Raw genomic sequence first — 18584 nt, forward strand, 5'->3', positions numbered from 1 at the left:
GCAATTCAGATTCAACATTAATAGTGGGTGGTACGAGAACACTTCCACTGCGTCTTGATTTGGTTTGAGCAATGTCATTATTATAGCTTCCCTATTAGTGAAGGTAAAGAACTACATTCTTTTGCTGCCTGACACATTGATATTAATTTGGGGTGCAGTATTGTGAACAACTGGCATACATCTCAGAAGGGAGCCCACAACTAGTTGTGGTGTATCCTAATTTCAAGTCTATAATTGCCGTCTTTATCTCTTCTAATTATAAAGGGGCATCCATATCCCTGTTTGAGCTGAGCTCAGCTTTATCAATCTCGCTTTGCTTCTATATCACTTCATCTTGCATTCATCACCATTTAGGGATTCAAAGCAGAGATTTCTTTAGTAAGTCAGCTTTACTTTGTTTATGTCTCATTGAGACCCAACCACCACACTTTTGGGGAACTTGATTGCTGCACCTGGATTTTTTGTTGTTTCCTTTTTGAATAACCACGCTCCTTGTGAGCCATGCACTGCTAATTCCCAACATATTACATCACTCAGGACATCTTCTATGACATCATTGATAATATCACTGCAACATTTGCTGTAAATTTATTGATGAGAAAGCTGTGCATGGCGGGGGTGGGAGTTATAGTTACCTTAGGGCGCGAGATATAGTTACTTGAGTTAACTCTAACTGGTGAATTCTGTATGGTTTTATATATATATCTATATATATATAGAATTCTTGGACGTCAATCTGTGCATCGCCAATGGCGCTTTGCATTCCAAGCCTCACCGTAAGCTTACCGTAGGAAACTCCACACTGCACGCCTCCAGCTTTCACCCTGGGCACCTCATAACCAGCATTCCCTACGGGGAGATGTTACGATTGGCCAGAATTTACAGTACCAATGAAGATCTCCTTGAGTGCCAGGGGGAAGCAGCCAAAAGATTCAAGGCACGCGGTTACTCAGTGGCTGTCATACGTTAAGCCATTGACAGAACCAATGCCATCCCTAGGGAGGAATTGTTAGTGGTCCCATCCACCCCTGAGGTCACCAGTGCGACCAACATACTAAGTGAGTCAAATAGCTTAGTCACCCCGAGATTGATTATAACGCACAACACCGAGGAAAGAGCTATCAGAGCAGTAATCAACAAGCATTGGGGTATCAATAAATCAGACCCCGCACTAGGACTTGTAGTAGCCCACAAACCTGACATCACATACAGAAGTGCTTTTTCCATGAGGAATGCACTAGTCAGAAACAGTCCGGAGATCGCCACGTCACAGAATTGATAGCAGACAGAAAGGGTTTTGTTGAATGCCAGAGTTTCAGGGCATGCAGGTTTGGTAAGAACTTCACGAAGGTAGACTCAGCCTTTAGACACGCGCCACTTACCATCAGACATAGACTCACGTGCAGAACGGAATTTGCGGTGTACATGCTCGAATGTAACTGCGGGCTGCGTTATATCGGGAGCACTAAATTGCAAGTGCACCTGCGAATTCTCCAGCACCTCAGAGCGATATTCAACAATGACCCAGCCTACCCCGTAGCCAGGCATTTTAAGGAGATGCATAATAACAATCTAGAGCACCTCCGTTATTCAATCATTTTTTCTTTTTTTTTTTTTCTTTTCATTTTCACGACAAATCATTTTAATGGATCAGCTCGATTCGTTTTCCCCATCAATGTGCTGGGGTGTCAAGTCAAGCTCTACTGCCAAGTGGCTTTTTTTTATTTTTATTGACAGATTCGTTAACATAGAACACATTTCAACAACAAGAAAAGCCAGTTGGACAGTACATCATCCCACAACCATCTGTGCAATCGTGGGACGAAACATGAAGAAAAGAAATGCATCATCTAATCACACATTTGTCTGAGTACCCTGTGCATAACACTTTTATGAAACCTGCATCTGTTTTTCCTACGAGGGTCAACAATGGTGTGTAGTCACTCATGTGCAGTTCTACATCAAGACAGTCCAGCAGGATTACAGAAGTTATACAATCTGGTCATTTACCATTATTCAGTCATTGATTACGTCCCACCACGTAGACGGGGTGGCAACAGGGAGAAGCTTTTGAGGGAATTGGAGAGTAGATATATTCTTCAATTTAACACCAAGGGACCCGCTGGTCTCAACACCACGGAGGATCTGCACCATTTCCTGTAACATAGCATTTTATTCACACCCTTAGTGATCATACCATCGCATTGTAACTGTATATTAATGTTATCACTTGTATATATTTCACTGTTTATATCAGGCTCTACCTGTGCACACTCAGTAGTCATATAGAGTTGGGTTTCCTGCCATCAGGCTATGTGCAACCACGAAGAGAATACCCAGTATTCATACTGTCATTTTGGTTGTCAATAGTCGGTCTTTAAGCATAGGCACTACAGGCTTGTAACCAATGCTGTGGCAGGAATGGCAACACATGTATTTAGACCATGTTTGCATATGATTATGAATTAGAATGTCACTTTTTCACAATACGCTATGCTTTACACCCATTGCTTCATTGCAAGGGATACTTTGAACAAGCACTGGCAGACTCTAGAATATTTCCTGCGCTTTCACACATTTTTTATTAGTACGTTCTATGCATTTTTATGTCACTCAAATGCTCTTGAGGAGGTACAAACACCACACTTATATATTTTGGCCTATATGCGCACTCACGCCTTCCTCAACATGTATACACACACCTATGTGCACATTTCACCCTCGCTCACACTTTCAACTTTTGTTGTATTAAAGTGGCAGCTTTGTTTTGCATTTATGCAGTTATTTAGTTTGTTTGCATTTTTACTGTACCTGGGCTAGACGTGCACATCTTATCACTAGCCTTTGTTCACATGCAGTGCTTTCACTTTGTGCTTCATGAGACGCGCCGAGAGCAGGAAGTTACGGACACACACTGTTGTGCTAGGTCTCGCGTTTCTAGTTGTGAGCAATCGTTAAACACTAACATGATTGCTTACGAGGGGCATGCTTTCCGTTTTAATGTGTACTTACACGATCGGTTGGCTGCATCTAGGGACGCCATATGCTCTTGTACCAGCTTCCACGATGCATATGCGGGAGGACTGAGGCAATCACCGGCTTCAGCAGATAGTTGACAGTTTTATAGTCTGTTTACACTGGTGTTACTAACTGTAGTAAAACATGATGGGCCCGATTCACAGAATTAACTTAAGACAAAATCCTTAACTTACTACTTTTGGTATTCACAGAATGCACTTACTACTTTTGGTATTCACAGAATGGATTTACGACTACTAACTTTGCGTCCACGAAGGCGGAGCTTCTGGCCCGGAGGCGGAGCTTTCGGCCCGGAGGTGGGGATTCCGGCTGGTGCCGGAGATTTTGCCATGGCCGAAATCTCCACCTCTGGGCCGGAATCTCCGCCTCCGTGCCGGAAGCTCTGCCTCCGGGCCGGAAATTCCGGCCCGAGTGCGGACATAAAGTTAGTAGTTGTAAATCCATTCTGTGAATACCAAAAGTAGTAAGTGCATTCTGTGAATACCAAAAGTAGTAAGTGCATTCTGTAAATACCAAAAGTAGGAAGTTTAGGATTTTGTCTTAAGTTAATTCTGTGAATCGGGCCCCCGTTACACATGTGCTTTACTGCGTCTTGTCCACAGTCACACGCTGCAAAACTACTCAGTCATTGCAATGAACATAGTAAAAACACTGCCACTCACACATATATATATATAAATACCACTCATTCACCAGTGCAGTGCTACGTGATCAAGGCCGCATGTCTGGCGGCCAAAACGCGTCATTTGGACACTTGATGCTTGAATAAATCATCATTTAACTCTCAACTTTGCCTTTGGAGTCTGTTTCCTGGTGTTTCACAGCACGAGGAAATTCAAAATTTGGGGGAGCGGTTTTTTAAGCCCAAAGCCCACTGGAGGGCGATGAAAATAAATTGAATATTGGCAGACAAAAACTTTGTTGTGAAAACGGACTCCACCAAAGGAGAAGAATCGGGACTACCGCTCCCAGGATGCTGTGCACTGGAGTACGCATACCTAAGAGGGTCAAAGATGTGGGAGTCCAATGCCGTTTATTACAACTTGCCTCAACCCTATGATTACGGTGCAGGTGTGCACTGAAACGCGTAAGGGACATGAATTGGTTGGGCGTTTCAAACCGCTCGCTGAAATAAAGGTTCTGTTGAACATTTCCTCGTGGAGTGCATTTCTGAGCGCGGAGGCTTTTGGAATATATATATATATATATATATATATATATATATATATATATATATATATATATATATATATTTGTTTTTTACCTTACCAATACCTACGATGTGTGTTAAATGCAGGATTGGTAAAGGCACAAAAACTGACCTGAGTGGTACAGACTCTGTGGCAAAGGTATTGGAGGGTATCAGCAGTGTTGTAAAAGTTTCTCCTAGCAACAGAGCTATGACCTATGCTTTGCTTCACTTAGCTATCTCCAGATAGGAGCATGTCTGTCTGATTATCTGTCTAGGTATCTATCTGACCAAGCGTCTCTAACGTTTTCTATAGTAAGAGCTATTTATACTCAGTAAAAATCATGCTGACATGCCAATAATAATAGTGTTGTAATTCTGACCACATCAACCAACATTGCATTAGTGGCCACCATATATATGCAAAATTACCCGCTCTGGTCACCTTAGTGCATCAGGGGTAAAACATAAGAGCCATAGTTTAGATGTCCCTGGTACCATCAGTAGAAGGATGCTCAGAACTAAACGTTAGCAGATGGAAAAAAATCCCAGTGGGGGAGATAAAAGAGGTAAATTAAATTTAAAAAAGTGCATGTAACATACGGTATTGAGCAAGTAAGCTTGAGACTTTACAGACTGTGTTGGCCTCATAACCTTTTTCTATGATCTAATTCTTGTCTAAGCCCATACAAAGTTGTGCATCGTTCATGCATGCATACTTTATAGGAAAGTGGAATGTGACTGCAGACTGAAATACATTTTTCAGCAGCTTTCAGATTCCAATTACATCATAAAGTGTTCCTACAACTTGCGTAAGAGCTGGGCACCACTGACTAGAACTTACAAGGGATGCACAACATACAGCTTTCTGTTAAAAACATCGGCACCTTCAAGTCTGCAGGGTAAATAAAATGTAATTAAATTGGCTCTGTGGAATTTAGTATTCGAATAATCTAATCTCCTTGTTAAAAATGTAATGGGGTGTGGAGCTAGTCTTCTAGAAGGGACTTAATATGATTCTTGAAATCTGGGTTCCATCTGTGATTAGTTCAGCTCTGTAGTTGTTTATATATCACTACCTTCACCAATGAGGATGAAGGAACTTCATCACCTCCACTGCACCTGCAGCACCTTTTGGATTACTTTTAGATTTTTTTAACTCCTTTCTGGTGGCCTTCATATTATTAACCCACTTCAAATAAAGCGAGGATTTGGAGAGAACCGTGAGATGACATCTGCAAAATGGACACACACGTTGCACATCTCTTCCACAGCTTTATCATCAAGCAAACTAAAGTGTGTCTGAGTTCCTTCATAATTGCAGGTTTCACCGAATCCCCAATTACTGCCTTTAGAAGATATTTCTTTGAAATTGTGTGTCTAAAGTTTTTTTTGTTCTATAGCAAGAACTTTGACGGATTCTTAAAAGGTTTTTAATTGCAAAGTCATTCTGTATCTAGAGTTAACCTTCGTTCTTAGTGACATTATTTTTTCTTGTAACTCTTTTCAAGCCTGTTCCTGATTATGAACAATTTCACAAACTAGATTTCATACAAGCTCTACAATTCTGAAAAGACTACCAGTGCTTTCGCATCTATTTACTTTGAATCCCTACTAATCACTTTTTGGAGCATGGCATACTATTAGTGACGGGGAAATAATGTTTAGTAAAAGTGGATCAAATTTCAAAGTAATACAACCATAACTATCCCAATTACGATACTCAAAGTCAGACACATTCAAATATATAGTGTAAAATTTGTGAAACACTTGCAGATGCGTTATCAAATATATCCTCAAAATGTTCCTTAGGTGAGAACCATGATGCATGGCTATCAATGCAAACACAAATAATCATCTTTTATTTTAATTTTACTGTTGTGCAGATATCACAATAAAGCATACAAATTATAAATCAATTCTGAACATGTGGGCTGTCCAAGGGGATCATTTTCTTCTAGAATCCAATGTATTGAGTCCCACCACCGGTATAAAAAAAAATCATATTTTCAAATGGCGCATTTAAACTGTCTCCGCTTTGCAAACATATTAGAAAAAAATGTCCTGTGAAGCCATGTATTCAGTCCGGAAGAAACTACTCCAAACCTTAGTGATTAAACTATTTAAATTTTCCATTATTAATTGTATTTTACTGTACGAATTGTACTACTAATTAAAGTAACTGACACAAACAATTTCATTCATACATCAAATATATATTTTCATACTTTATTACTATGCTCATCTGATAGTAGGACTTTGTGGAGTGATAATTAAATACTATTAATGTCTGCATTTCACACATAACATATTACAAAATGACATGGTTTATCAGGTAGCATGAAAATTCCAAATTCATAAACAAAAAAACTAAAATCTTTTCATCAGGACATTTTACATTCTATGTGATGGATGGTTTTACATGAATTAGTTTTCATTTCATTTTTAATAAATGGCTTTCCTACCAATCTCAATTACCACATAAATCAGATGTTATTGTAAGCAATTATAGCTTAAGGCCTTCTAGCTTGGACCTTCCTTGAGGAAGCATCAACATTTGTATTTAATTCTGCAATTCAAATACAAAGAATGGCATTTCAAGTACTCTTATTAAAATATATATTATCTCTATAGCAATCTAAAAAAAAAATCCTTTTCTTATGTGTACCTGGAACATCTGAAATGATCACTTTGCTTGGGAGATTAGTTGGGTGTCCAAATGTCTCATCCATTGCCAATACAGCCTTACTTAGTGTTTATTGTCATCTGACTAGCCGTCATCCAAAAATAAATCACATCTTAGATGTACCTGATTCGGTTTTATTTATGTCTGCTCTAGAACACACAGTTGTCAAGAGCAATTTAAAACAGTGGATCAACCAATTTTACATCATAGATCTTAAATTCAGCCTCTGCAGACAACATGTAAAACCAAGCCTTTTCCTGAGCCATCTGTGCATTACAGTGCCTAATTTCTAAATGGCCAGGTTCACATTGCATTTAGTAAGATTCTTGATTGTCCTTAGAGGGCAAGTGCAGCATTACCTCCAGAACTTGGAATTGTATTTTGCTCACCCCAAAGGATCTTTACGGGTCTAATGTTTTCCCAACACGCATAAGGCCACAACTGCATTCATGCTGTATATACAGAACGTGAAGTAGATGGAAAACAGTATCTGACTTGATCATACTGTTTCAATGGTTGTAATGTCAAGCTCAGGAATGTGCTCAATTGTTCTCCAATGCCTTTTAACTTCCAAACCAGATAAGAAATAAAATCAGTGAACCATTTATAAACATTTAAATGTTTTTCCATTCCGATTGCGTTTGAATTTGTTCAGATTCAGTCAGACCACATCAGCCTTAATGAAGTTCCAGATACCTACAAATAGAAATAATTCTGCCATTTGAAGTAATCATGATCCAATATTTCAAACCTGATTTGGATAATACAATTCCCATTGGCTGTCTAAATCCTGTTTAGAAGGATTAGTCATTTCAAACTTTCAAAATCCTCCTTATTAGGAATTTAAGTGTATAGTGAATTGACATCCAGGGTACATACGATGACTCCTGTGACATATTTTAGTGCTTCTCATGTAAAGTTATCCATGAACACATATAATATACATTCTTCCAGTACTTCACAGGGTCTTCTGGATCCTTTCAAAGACCTATTACACCAGGGATGAGTTCAAATTTCCAGACATTAAGTATTTACAGCGATACATTTTTGCAACCTTTAATTAGAAACATTATGATTTTCATTATGGACACAACAGATTTCCTTAGCAAGATAAAATGTAATGATGCATACTTTGGGAAAAGAGGAGAAAACAAACAATAATACAGGGTAAAGGTGATAGCATATTCCAGCAAAAAGTCTGGCTCTGGAAAAAGACATAGTAATATATGCTAAGTAAGGTTAACAATTGAAGAAAATGCTGCTTTCAGAAAGGGTGGTATCTGCATGGAACTTCCTTCCAGTACGAGCACCAGTAACAAAATTAAAGGGTTATGTGGTAGAATCCATCAGGTAAGTATTATTCTGTATCCAAAGACTGTATAGGTTTTAGAGAGCTATACCAAGGTCGCATGCGCAACATACCAAAAGCTGAACTTATCTATGCATAAGATGGGCAGACTCTTTAAACATTACATGGTAATGATGACTAAAGGTGTATTTGTCATAATTTGGATGAGATTGTTATTTGATGGTGTTTCATTGCTGATGTTTGTATTGATTACCTAATACAAATATTGGAAACGTTTTGAACAAAGCCCCCCGGAACGTTCTCTGATACATAATGCATGTTCGGAACATTTTCTACAGACATTTCTTCGAGTTCATATGCTATGTTTTTTCACATAATTTGACTTTGTAATATATTTTACTATAGGCTGACAGAATATTTCTACATTTGTTATTGTTGGTGTGATTGCTACTGCTGTTGTTTTATCAATGTTGTTGATATTGTTAAGGGAAGTTCGTGGCCCGGGACAGCAAACATACTGACACAAGAACAGCAGAGTTTCCAGTGACACCGGACTGAGGGAAGACAAAGACACTGTGGCAAGCAGGCAATTATTCCGGAAAGGGAAAGACAGATATTTACACTGTGGCATGGATACTCTTCCATGCAGTCTGGGGCAGAGAGAGTTACACACACACATCATAACAGAAAAACAAGACCCACTGATCACACTCACTCAAGTTTGGTGGAAGGGAGCAAACTGTATTTGAAACCGGATCACATTGTAACTAGAATAAGCATGCAAAAGTATTGGAAACTCACTTAAAGAACGAGGGGAAGGGGCGGCTGTGATAGAGACAAATGTAATAGGATTACAGGACATGCACTATTGAACAGACTCACATGAGATCAACATACACTGTTATACTCGGAGAGATGATACAACAGAACCAGGAACTCTTGGACACAAAGCCAGGAAAGGTGCAACCAAAAGACTGGGAAAAAAATGTCCTGAGAACAAGAATAAACCTCTTTGGGATTAGATAACACTGAAAGATACATTATTTGTGATCAAATGCACCCACACGGCACAGCACTGTCCACAGCAGGACATCTGCACAGTTTTGTGGAAGGTTGCAAGATTTGAGCCCATATTGTGCATTCCACTGAATTAACTGTCAACCTGAAGAAAACAGTCCAAAGGGTCAGGTAGCACACTGACACCAAAGGTGAGACATCATAGCAGTCATTCAAGATCATAATTTTAGAGGGACCATGAACATGCAGAGACAGGGAGGTCAAGATCATGGGCACATACCAATGTAATGGACAAGCCAAGACTGGAGCCCAGAATAAATCTCCACTGGCAATTGTTTTTATCTTAATATGTCTAGATTTCTCTTTACAATCTGTTTCTTATGTGTTTGGATTTATATACATTTATAGGTACCAAAGGAAGAAATAAAGGAGAGTTTACTAATCTGCAAGGAGTCGCAGCATCGACAAATGGAAAAATATTAATAGCAGACAGTAACAACCAGTGTGTTCAGGTATGTAGGTTTTCAGTGTTAAAGTGAGCCTGGCCCTGTAGTTTGTAGGAAGATGAAACTGTTTGGCCCTAGAATGCAATTTGTTTTATTAAATCTTTCAAAATTCATATCTCCAGTTCCCTACATTAGATTATTGTCATTTTGATGTCATTTTAATTATTCTCTTTTTCTGTAAATTGGAGGTGGATTTTTATTGGGTTGTGTCTTACTTATTTATTGTTATGATGATATATGGGGCCATATGTATCAAAAACGAGTTTTGTGATTCTCTAATTGCTTTTTTTTGCGAATTGCATTTAGTGAATCGCAAAATGCAATGAATGTAGGATTTGCTAAAAAATTTGTGAATCCTACATATTCCTTATTTGCGAATCGCAAATTGAGATTCGCATATAAGGAATACCTTCCCATTCATTCCTATGGGCTAGGAGTTCCATAGGAATGAATGGAAAGACATTCTCAATTTGCAATTACCAAATAGAGAATCGCAAATTGAGAATGCAATTTCAAGATTGCAAGAGTGCCAAAAGGGCACCCTATTGCACCCCTGAAATATGCATGTGTGCACATATTGCGCACAATTTAAAAAGTGCTTTTTTGAAAGAAAATCGCAAATTACCACCAACTTGAAGTTGGTAGTAATTTGCAATTCCTTAAGGCCAAATCGCACTTTTTTTGTGCTTCTTTTTTTTTTTTTTTTTTGCAAAAACAATTTTTATTGCATCACACAGTTACAATTGCCATAGTGAAGTGTCGTCGTGCCAATGGTTATATCCAGCTTCTAGGAACCAATGCATAATATCATCCAATCCACTACCATCCAGATATTCGTTGACCATCAGCACTCTCATATGCATATACACCCTCCCCCCTCCCCCATGTCAGTGTGCCATAATACAAGGTACAAGGATAATTCTCCTCTTTTTAAGTTACAGTGTGATTGGTTGCGGGCCACTCCCCCCTCCCCATGGTCAGGCTCAGCACAATAAGGAGAAGTGAAGCACTCGCGCCAGCTCGTGTGTTCTACCAAGTACCTCTCTTTTTTTGTGCTTCTTACATTGCATTTAAGGAATCCCAATTAGCGAGTCCTTAAATGCATTTGCAAAATAGGGAATCGCAAATTTTGCGATTCCTTATTTTGGGAGTGGGGTTTTGTGTGATACATTGCACACTGCTAAATTGCGATCGCAAACGATATAATTCTGTGGATTTCAGCGTTTGCGATCGCAATTTAGCTTGATACATATGGTCCTAAATGCTTTACACACCTGTCTCCTAAGTTAAGCCTGACAGCTCACCGGCCAGTATACCATGGCATGAGCAAAGAATAATTTGTTGAGACTTGACTGGACCTTATTAGTGATTGTGGTATTATTACTAGCCGAAGGTGTAGAACTCCATCTACTAATAACCCACTTTCCTACATTTGCCTTATAAATGTAGATTAATATTTTACCCGCAATACTGAGATACAGCACCGTATTCCTGTTGGCTGCAGGAACCTTCTTTCTAGCCTCCTGTCATCCATCTCATGTTTTTTTAATCCTAGGCCTTTGCTGCCATCTGCCACTGGTCTGCAGCACAGGCTGCCTCACCATCACCAGCATTTACTGCGCAGTATTTCTGAACTGGTTCTTGTCACAGCAAGTCTGCCTACTCTAACATCCCCATCTGCATGCCATGAGACTCCATCAGACTTTAACAATTTGGGTTGGTGTACACTCTGTAGTATGATAGAGTATACTTGACCCACATTTAGAGTCTTCACAATAATCATTGCATTTACCATAGGCTTTTTCTGAAATTCAGGGTATAACTGAGTGTTTGCTTATGGTACATGGTTTTTGTTGCTTATCTATTCTGTGGGAAGTTTTATGGTACATGTGTATTTCTAGGACTGCTAGAAGCTGTTTGTTTCAGGTGCCTAGTCCGTCTTACTTTAAAAACACAACAAAAGCTGAAATGCAGGAATAGATATATGCAATGCTATTTTATCAAAATGATTACCTCAATTAATCAATGATTGAAATACAAATTTCATACATTTTTAGTTTAACATATCCGGTTGTATTCATCGACTCTTTTGTACAAAAGTATGCTACTGTATGGTGTCACATAATAAAACATTAAAATCAAACAATAAATAAAGACTGTACAACAAATCACAAAAAAGTCCTTTTAAGTTGACATAAAAAAAACTCCTCTTCTTTCAATAAGTATGAAACATAGGCTCTGCTCTAAATTTTGCGCACAATCACAGTAACAGATAGTCTTTTGTGTCTGTGCACATACAAGAAGTATGGTTACTTTCTTATGTTTGATAATATTAATAGTGTGTACATGGTATTCAATACACAGATGTTACACTTCAAGAGACTTCTTAAGAAAGATGTCGAAACGTTGTGGCCTTAAACTTTAGGCCTCTTCTGGACCAATGAAAGAACGAGCATGTCGGGGCAAGAAAAAAGACCATACTGCCCGGCCAGCAGATGGCTACCAATCTAGAAATGCAAGGACCAATATATGTGTCATTTTGATGCTGTCGAGATTCCAGGTCAGACCGAAGTCCAGGAAAACACTAACATTCACGTATCGGCGGGCTCTGCGGTAGCACCTCAGCAAGCTCAGGCTTTGCTCTTTTACCAATCCAGCCGCAAGCAGTAGAGCGACGTGAGACTCCGCCGCCTGAGACTATCTGTTACTGTCATTGTGCACAAAATTTAGAGCACAGCCTATGTTTCATACATATTGAAAGAAGAGGAGTTTTTTTATGTCAACTTAAAGTGACTTTTTTGTGATTTGTTGTACAGTCTTTGTTTATTGTTTGATTTGAATGTTTCATTATGTAACACCACACAGTAGCATACTTTTGTACAAACGAGCCGATGAATACAACCTGATATGTTAAAATAAAAATGTGTGAAATTTCAATCAATGATTAATTGAGGTAATCATTTTGATGGAATAGCAGTGCATATATCTATTCCCGCATTTCAGCCTGTGTTGTGTTTTTGTCTTGGTTAGCCTATGGGATGCGAGGTGATTAGGGATTAACCCCTCTATTTTTTTTGTAGTCCCTCTTATTGTCCACTCAGCAAGCATGTACACCAAGATGAGGCACACAATGAACACCAAGGTGTCTATCACCTGCACAAACTCCCCAGCAGGCCCTTATCTTTTTTTTTGCTTTTGCCCGCTCAGGGCACCCACAACTTTGCTAAGTCAGTTACTACCCAGTTAGACCAGTGATTTAGAACTTTTTAAGGTTGCTTGCTTTCCCCTAAAATACAAATAATTCCTACATGTTCTTGCTGTCTTGGCCCTTAGATCAACATACCATCTCACCTGTCTGTTCAGGGTTAGCCAACAACTGCTCCATTACTGAATGATCTCCATGATGAATGGGAGCAGTATCCTACATCTTCTGCCTCTCCTTTCTCACTCCCCTTAGATTCAGATGCAAATATCCTCTGCACCAACTGGTGCCCCTGGCCATGCATCCCACTAGTAGACATTTGAAGGTGGTGCCCTTATCCAACTCATCTAACTTTTTTAACCAAGGAGATTTGTCACTTGAACCATTGAATCATTCCACGTCAGAGGTATAAGGCCAATCTATTTTCTGAAAGTGGGGGTCACTTTTGCAGTTTTCCTGGTTAGGATATTGGCTGGGCTGTCTTTTTATCTTTGCCAAGACTCCTCTGGTGCCCTGCTGATACCCTGGTACACATGAAACAAGGTGATGGGAAGCTGCTTGCAATAAGTCTAACTACTGGCCATTGCCCGGGGTAGCACTCCAACCCATCATTCTTTTGCTCACAGTGCCACCTCAGTATTAACCGAGCCATATGCAAATCAGTCTAAACCCTGCTCCTCATGGGGACAGTCCAGTCCGAACTGCCAAACCAGATCCTCCCTGAACAGGAAACCGAGCAACCCAGGACCTTTGATCTAATAAAATGTTTTTGAACAATTTGTTTTTAAGAACTTCTAAATATCATGTGTCATGCCGCAATTCATTTTCAATAAAGTACATGGTGATGGTTGTCATAATCATATACATAGGAAACCTGAAACATGTAATGCTAGTGTTATGAACTAAATGTATATAAACTGGATTGTCATTAATAAATATGTTACCAGGAGCACATAGATACAGAACTCCAGGGACCGTATTACATAAAGTGCCCCAGGGGAGCAACAGGCTTTTGTGCGCGCTTTGTGTTCCCCCGGGGCACTTTGGTATTACAGAAAGGGCCGCAGAGGCTTGTGTGGCCCCTTCTGTAATACCAATAGCTCTGGTGCACATAAAGCGCCAGCGCTATCATCGAGGGGGCGTTCTCTCATTTGCAAGAGGGTGTGCCACATGCAAATGAGGGAATCTCATTGCCTCTGTACCTGTACTGTATTGCCAACGTGGGCACAGAGGCAAAGAAGCCCTCAGGTGGCACACATGAGAGTGCCCCACCTAAAAGGTGGCACACTGTGGCCCACTGTCAGTGCGCCTGCTGAGAGCAGTCCTCTGCAGGGTGCAAAGGGCATCCTATGAACCCTCCAGATACCCCCTTGCAGTCAGTGACTGCACCCGCCTGCAAGAGGATCTCTATTCCCCTTTAAAAGTGCAGGCGGGTTGCTGCCTGCACCGGAAAACACAGAGCGGCTTTAGAATAGTCGATTCGTATTTTACGTGAATATGCTGCCTCAAGGGCAGCACAAGTTCGCGGCTGCTCTGGGGGCAGCGCATTCCCCATAATTCCCTTATTGCACCGGGCGCACCTTTTTTAGAGGGGCACCTGGCGCAATGAAGGAAAATGTACTGCATGTGTAATGAATTCCATATATATAAACTTTGGATTTTTTGTAACTTGATCCTCAGTAATATTGGACAAAAAAGTGAATTAATATTGCACAAGTAAATAATTGTCACAGAACAGTAACATAAGTACAGTTGTACCTGACCTTTAATAGGAAGCGCATATTTCTTCACTGGTGCTTGTTTGAACCCTACATAAATTACAACCTAACGGGAGCCTTTCCTTACATGAACCTAATCCAGGCCTAACTCCCAAGCTTTCAAAAAGGGCCACACACCTTTAAAGCAATGAAAATTAAGACTAAGGTAGCACTCAGATACACCTCCTAATGCATCAAGACCAGTCTGGTTGAATTCGACTGAGCGCCCTACGGTCTGACTGTATAATCACATGGCATTACACTTCTTCACAGGACTGATCCAAAAAGATTTACATTGTTATGCTTATTCTTGAACTTTTCACCTTCACTTCTTGAAGATGTTTATTATTTAGGCAACATTACTCCGTTGAGTTAACTACGGTGTTTGGTAGCGCACCCTCAGTATTGTAAAAGTTCCAGGTGGAACAAAGCACATGCTTTTTTTCCACTAGCCACGCTCTTCATAATCACAAAATCCACCTTCTGCCTATCTCCGATTAGCGAGGAGTACTGATTTGCATAAGGACTGATTTTCCTAAAGGCTCATTATGCTGAAGCTATCTAGAAAACACAACCTGTTATTGCAACATTACTGATGAGACTACTGTGTGATATTTTGACTGTTGATGCACAATAAAAAGGGAAATTCATTTATTGGCCTAATCATCTTGATCGCATATTCACAATTGAGTTGAGTGCAACATTAATTTTAATTTTCAGTTGCTACAGATGTGCAGGTCAGCAGCCCATTATTGTACCCAGCAACTGTAAACCCAATGAACTGTAAGGCAATAGGAGTTCCTCTAAGGTTAAGTACCCTGAATATGGCATTCATTTGTTTCCCTACCCAATAAGATTTAACTTTCGAAGCAGCTATATGGGCAGTTGAATATACCTCCTTCACCTATCTATCTATATGTGTTTTGTTTCTTCATTTAAAGCAAGCTATATAATTAAATACAGATATGGATGCACATTCAAACTTTTTTGCTGGTTTAATTATTTTTCTGTAGATATTTTCCAATGACGGGCTATTCAGAAGCCGCTTTGGCATCAGAGGGAGGTCACCAGGGCAGCTTCAGCGTCCAACAGGAGTGGCCGTGCACCCAAGTGGCGACATCATCATTGCTGACTATGACAACAAGTGGGTCAGCATTTTTTCAGCAGATGGGAAGTTTAAGGTAGGGATACACACATTGATGTCTGTATGTATAGGTTTGTTTAATAATTTAAGAACTTCTGAAAACGCAGGAAAGTGCTTCCCTGTTGCACACTGAATTTTCTTTATCAACTAGACTCCTATGTATGTGGCGTAGGAAGTGAACCAATTCGGTCTTTAAAAAGCAAAGAGCTGTAAAACTTCAAGCTCACCACTTCACTCTGAAAGTTGACTATTGGTTTCTAAGATTCCAAATGAGGTCTTCCAATGAGGAACCAATACCCTGAAAATCCATGTTGGTCTGATAGTTATATAACCTTGAATGTTAGCTGCCTGATATTAGATTCTCTATGACTGTCCGTCTTAAAAATGTGGGCTGAATATTTAACCATGTTCCTAGTGACCGAAAATGCATACAGTGGATGCATGAAGTTGGGGTAGTTACAAGATAGCTGTAGACAAAGGGTCATGTGGCAAAAGATTTGGGAGCTAAATTAAGAGACAATACAGTGCAGTGGACATTTACAAGTGATGTGCCAGGAAAATGCATCAGAAGCCCACATAAATGAATGGAGGTAACCTGAGACAGCTTGCATCTTCGGCCACTTGCTTATTGAAGGTATCAATATCATGTCCAGTTTTGTAAATTAAATAAACTGCAAAGTTCTCAGAGCCAGTATTTGAGATTTTCTCAACTTTCCTAAGGTGACATTTATTTTAAAGTATCATTAGACATTGAGGATACTAACTCAGGCATTGCTGCACTCTCATATTTGTGAAGTCAGACTGCAGGCCTTACCTAATGATTAACAGCTGCTGTTATACCCACACATTTAAGCTAAGCATGACTTAGATTGCTAGAAGTATCTTTCAGGCTTCTGAAGTAAGCAAACCACTGAAGTAGGATGTCCTGTCATCATCAAGTTGTATGGTGGACACAAAGATGAGTTGCCACCAAGGCAACTACCCTAGCATAAAACCTGTGAGGAACTACAAGCTGAAATCCAACCAAAAGATATTTTTTGGCCCGGAGGTGGCTAGGAAGCAGATTAAAAATGTGCCAAATTGATCAGAAAAGCTGTAGGACACCCCCATTCACAGTGAATAGACTTAGGAAAGATGAGATATCCCTGACATCTAATGCAATAGCTCTTTTTTCAAGGCTCCATGACAACATTTAAGTGTGCTTAGACATGGGCCTTTTACAGTATTTGCTACATCTGGTAAGGTGCTTACATAGCTCCAACCCCTCTATCATTAAGAATGTTGCCAATTTAAATCCCCTGGGTTTGAGGTGGAACCCAGCTGCTTTACCTGTCTGAATATGAAAGCTGATTTCCTGCACCTAGCAATAGCATGCCCAATACTACTAAATTAATGGTTCATTGTCTTCTCAACTTAGCTGGACGTGATAATATGCAAAATTGACCGCCACTATTATTGACCATATTGGGTTAGGTGAAAAATGTCCTGTCCTTGTCCAAATGATTTACCGCACTGAAGAAAAGGGTGGCCGTGTTCTGGGAATGGGGCTTATCACTATAAAAATAGTCTTGACAGTTTGTAATTTAATCAATTAGTTTTGATGTAAGGGTAAGCATTAATGTGGAGTCAACGCATCAAGATTTCCCTACAACATCCATAACTGGGCAATCAAAGTGGCATATCACAGTTACAAAAGAACAAAGCAAACACGAACAATAGATTGTTAAGCTGATTCTTCAAGGTGCAAAAGAGGACAAAAGAATATCTGTAAATGCCATACAATTATTTATGAAAACAGCTAAAGATTATATCTCGGCAAACAGACATGGATCATATAAGCCTGAAGGCAACATGTAGAACTTACTATATATTATTGCAACGTGAGCATTTATGTAGGCTAGATCATAACTTCAAGGAAGCTAACCAAAACAAGAACTTGATGCTGGCAAGACTCTACCAGTTCCAGCACTTAAGGTGATGGGAGATGACTGAGAATTGCTATAGAAAAAAGAAGAAGCTGAGTATGCAAAGCTGTCAGAGAAACTGCCCCAGATATTATATTTCAGTCCAAATGACCGGCAAAACTTATCGAATTAAAATGAAATTAACCAATTAGTAAACCATAGGAAGGCACTGCATTTGAAAATCTGTTTCCAGAATTTGAGATTTAGAGGTGTTTGCAAGTAGGTCCAGTCCCTAGATGCTATATTGGAGAATGTGTTTTAAAAAAAAAGAATTTTAGAAGACGCATTCATGTCTTTGTGTTTCAATAGCAGCTGTCTAATTTTTTGCTCTGCTTTTCTGAAGTTTTACAGTTATTTATACTGAATGGGTTTGCTGCATAATATTTCGGGTGATACAGATGAATTTGTAAGAAATCCTAACACCCATTCCATTAGGGCTAATGTAGTGCATTTAGGATGTGGGCAATATGGACAAATGTATGGTGTTTGGAGACTATTGCATTGAAATACAGACTGTGATATGATTGGTGCATTGGGAAATGTGTGGTATTATTGGAGGCTAAGGGAAAGGGAACTTAATTTCTTATAAGGTGAAATAGTTGGTGGTTGACAGCCTTCACACCTTCGGTAACATGATTATACCAACTGTGTGAGTTGTTTAGGATAAACATTGGGTATTTGGCTTGAACTGCAATGATTCTCAAAGTTCATTTTGACAAAAAAAGTATATATTTTTTGATGAATTGTCAGTTATCAGAAATAAAGGGGTCA

General features: G+C 39.5%; 1 protein-coding gene across 7 annotated transcripts in view; it reads left to right on the forward strand.

Moving 5' to 3' along the window:
• The window catches only part of TRIM2 (tripartite motif containing 2), a 403084-nt gene that overhangs the window by 301518 nt on the left and 82982 nt on the right, over positions 1–18584 (forward strand). For all 7 annotated transcript variants that reach the window (XM_085641682.1, XM_085641686.1, XM_085641683.1 and 4 more), the window contains 2 exons: positions 9649–9752; positions 15719–15886. In XM_085641682.1, coding sequence (XP_085497808.1) covers positions 9649–9752; positions 15719–15886 — 272 coding nt within the window. The remainder of the gene's footprint in view (positions 1–9648; positions 9753–15718; positions 15887–18584) is intronic.

Source organism: Triturus cristatus, chromosome 2_2 (genome assembly GCF_964204655.1).
Source record: "Triturus cristatus chromosome 2_2, aTriCri1.1, whole genome shotgun sequence".
In the NCBI taxonomy this organism is placed as follows: Eukaryota; Metazoa; Chordata; class Amphibia; order Caudata; family Salamandridae; genus Triturus; species Triturus cristatus.